This window comes from Mobula hypostoma, chromosome 4 (genome assembly GCF_963921235.1).
Source record: "Mobula hypostoma chromosome 4, sMobHyp1.1, whole genome shotgun sequence".
NCBI classification, from domain to species: domain Eukaryota; kingdom Metazoa; phylum Chordata; class Chondrichthyes; order Myliobatiformes; family Myliobatidae; genus Mobula; species Mobula hypostoma.
The window spans coordinates 150,051,244-150,054,390 of NC_086100.1; the positions used below are offsets into that span (position 1 = coordinate 150,051,244).

At 36.4% G+C, this 3,147-nt stretch overlaps 1 protein-coding gene across 1 annotated transcript; it reads left to right on the forward strand.

The window, feature by feature from the left end:
• The first annotated feature begins 883 nt into the window (after positions 1-883).
• On the forward strand, positions 884-2,288 carry LOC134344944 (cytokine-like protein 1). Its single transcript, XM_063045079.1, has 4 exons — positions 884-1,122; positions 1,203-1,247; positions 1,355-1,501; positions 1,898-2,288. The coding sequence occupies exons 1-4, from the start codon at positions 979-981 to the stop codon at positions 1,976-1,978; spliced, it is 417 nt and encodes a 138-aa protein (XP_062901149.1). The 5' UTR covers positions 884-978; the 3' UTR covers positions 1,979-2,288.
• The last annotated feature ends 859 nt before the right edge of the window (positions 2,289-3,147 follow it).

The window sequence follows — 3,147 nt, forward strand, 5'->3', positions numbered from 1 at the left end:
AGATGGGTTGCTGGGAGGTGCAGCTCAAAGAAGGTGCTGTATTGCTAAATAACAAACAAACAAACAAACAAATAAATATATAAATAGAAAGGCAGATAGATAGATAAGTAGGTAAATAAGTAAGTAAATGAGTGGTTCAGATTTCAAGTGCAGGGCTGAATATAAGAAAGATACGAACTCACTGGTAGCCTTCAAAAAGACATTTGGCAAATAGTTAAAAAGTAAAGAATGGGATTTATGGAAATAATAGGAAATAGATTGATCCTCTAAAGAGCCGGTGTAGATTTAATTGTGTTAATGAGCTTTTCATGCTACATAATTCTTCATGTCCATGTCCCATACTAAGTTATTGCCTATGTTATGAAACAGAAAAAAATACACAGATTGTTTCATTCTGTTGCTTTTTGCATTATTTGTATACATATTGACTTGATTTAGAATTGGTTTCCAGCTCCCAGCTTTTTATAATACAATTTCCTTAAAATAATTTAATTTCGCCTACCTATGATGACATATGATGGCAGAGTCTGGACTATCATGCTTAACACGATGTGTGATTTATATTAAAGTCCATAAGGAATTAATACAACAACTACTAGCGATGGCCGCAAAAAGGCAAGGCAAACCTGAAATATCAAATCGCACCCTGTATGAACAGGAACGCTTCTGTTAATTATAAACTTGTCTAAAGTTAGTCAACAAAACGGTTTTGTGTTGTGGTTTTGATAGGAACTTGAGAACCATGCTCCTAAATTTAGTTCCATAGAGTCTGGTTCACATTTGGGATCCTTCGGCTGGAATACATCCAGACTGACGTCAGCAATAGTCATCGCCGAATCCAAGAGCTCATGCGCTGGATTCATAAACTGGAGCATATTTCGGAATGGGCACATTTCAAACTTCACGGAAATAGAAGGAAGGCGCCAGGAGGGGAACTTCACTTTAGGATTTACAGCCGGCTGCATACTTTAACGAGTTATGGATCTGCTTAGCAAAATTGTCCTCCTGTCCACTCTCCTTATAATCGTTGATTCTGCCCCACCGACTTGTTATTCGGCTGTTTTGAGATTAAGCAAAGGAATTATGGTGTCAATGGAAAGATTAGAGAAAATTCCTGTCACGGTAAATTAAAAGGGCAATCTGTTGTCTTGATTAGTGGGTTGTGCTTGTGGAATAGTTACATGAATATGTTTCTTCCACAGAGACGTTGCGTTGCCCACTTGCCCAAACTATACATTGATGTGCACGTAAGTACTTTTGACTTCAGGAGAGCACCGTTGGCGCAGTTATTATTTCAGTGATCTATTGCTATTGTTCTTGATGAAAATATTGATGAGGTATATTCGTGTTCCAGAACGCTTGCGTGTTGGTCAAACTTCGCGATCACATCTATGCTTTGGAAAATCTCATCACTCCCGAATGCAAGGAATTAAAAAGAATTGCTTTTCTGAAATTCCGTATTACGCGTTTGTATACTATGATCAGCCGACTCTGCCACCGGGTAACGTATACAGTATAGATCTTGTTGGCACCTTAACTCGAACGTCAGTTCTTGAGCGAGGACTATAGATAAAAATATATGTATTTCAAAAAGTACTTTATTCATACAACAGACCTAAAATATCATACATATCAATATTTTCAAACAAGTAATGTTATTCCATTACTTAACATTAACATAGGATCGGGTTATCGTCAATTTTCAAATTTAAACTAAATAATTCGTGGAACTTTAATTCAATTGACGGGGCTTATATTCTGAATACATTACCAAGCTTACTATTTATATGCTTATCTTCATTTTGAGTTGCTTTCTAATTGGATTACGTTGCACTTACCGTGAACACTATATATACCGCAGCGTCATTAATTACAGTTGTTTTTTCTTCCCCTTTAGGATCTTGTGTTTTTCACTGATGATTGCCCGGCACTAGAACGGCCTCCACCTCCTGAACCTCAAGAAGACAACTTAAAGTGAATCCTTTGGGTTTACAGATTCCGTGGTATCACGTGTTTTGTATTATTCCAACAGTCTTTCCATACGAAAACCCACCGCATTATTTTAACCACAGATCATTTGTTTTAGTAGGATAGTGCAGACTTGGATTGCATAAAACCTTTTGGTATATTGTATTCAATGATTTAATCAGTTTATGTGTTATATGAGAGGTATAGTGTGGCACTGGACCAAAACAATTTTGGCTCTCTGATTATTGCTGGATTGTACAAAAGTGAGTGAACAATATTAGCAAAATAAATGACTATGTTTCAATTTGCAGTGTATTCTTGACTTGTCAATTATGTAGTTGTTGGCACTGCTGTTTCTATACAAGAGGTTATTGGCACTTTGGGCAAATGGTTATCAAATCAAATTCACTTCATGATTATTAGTAAATATTCTTATACTATGCTTTTCATTTCAACTTGATATCCAATCCTCTTTTTTAATTCAATTTTTTATTATTATTTATTCTTATTTTACAAAGCAGCACAACATGTCATAGAGCAGATACAATACAGCAGATTTGCACAGCCATCCCATGACAGGAAAAGAAATAAAACTTAGAGACAGAAAGAAGTCCTAATTTAAGCTTAAATTAAAATACAACGAAAATTGATCGCATGCGTCTTGCACTTTTCCCTCACTGTTAATTCTTCCCAACATGTGATCATATGATGAAATCTTAATCATTTCCTCAGTCCATTCCTTCACACTGGGACATCTTGGATTTTTCCAGTATTGCAATATAATTCTTGCAACTGTGATGAGACCCACCATTAAAATAGTAAATTTGTCATTGTTTACATTAGGTATCATTGTCCTATCACCCAAGAGACAAAGCCGTGGGCACAAGGGCAGTGTGGAACCCGACCAATTCCCAAACAGTTCAAGAACTTCATGCCAAAATGGACGAACCATGGAACATTCCCAAATCATGTGAAAATATGTGCCCACTCATTTTTACATTTCCAGCATAAATTATTATCAACAATCCCCATTTTGTACAGTCTAGTTGGTGTCCAACCCTCTTTTGAAAATCATTAATAAGTCTTCTTTCACCAGCATTTCATCCCAGTCCTTGGACATAAATGGTGCTCCATACCATCCAGAGCAAAGTACCTCACTTTACTGGTACCCAAATGACC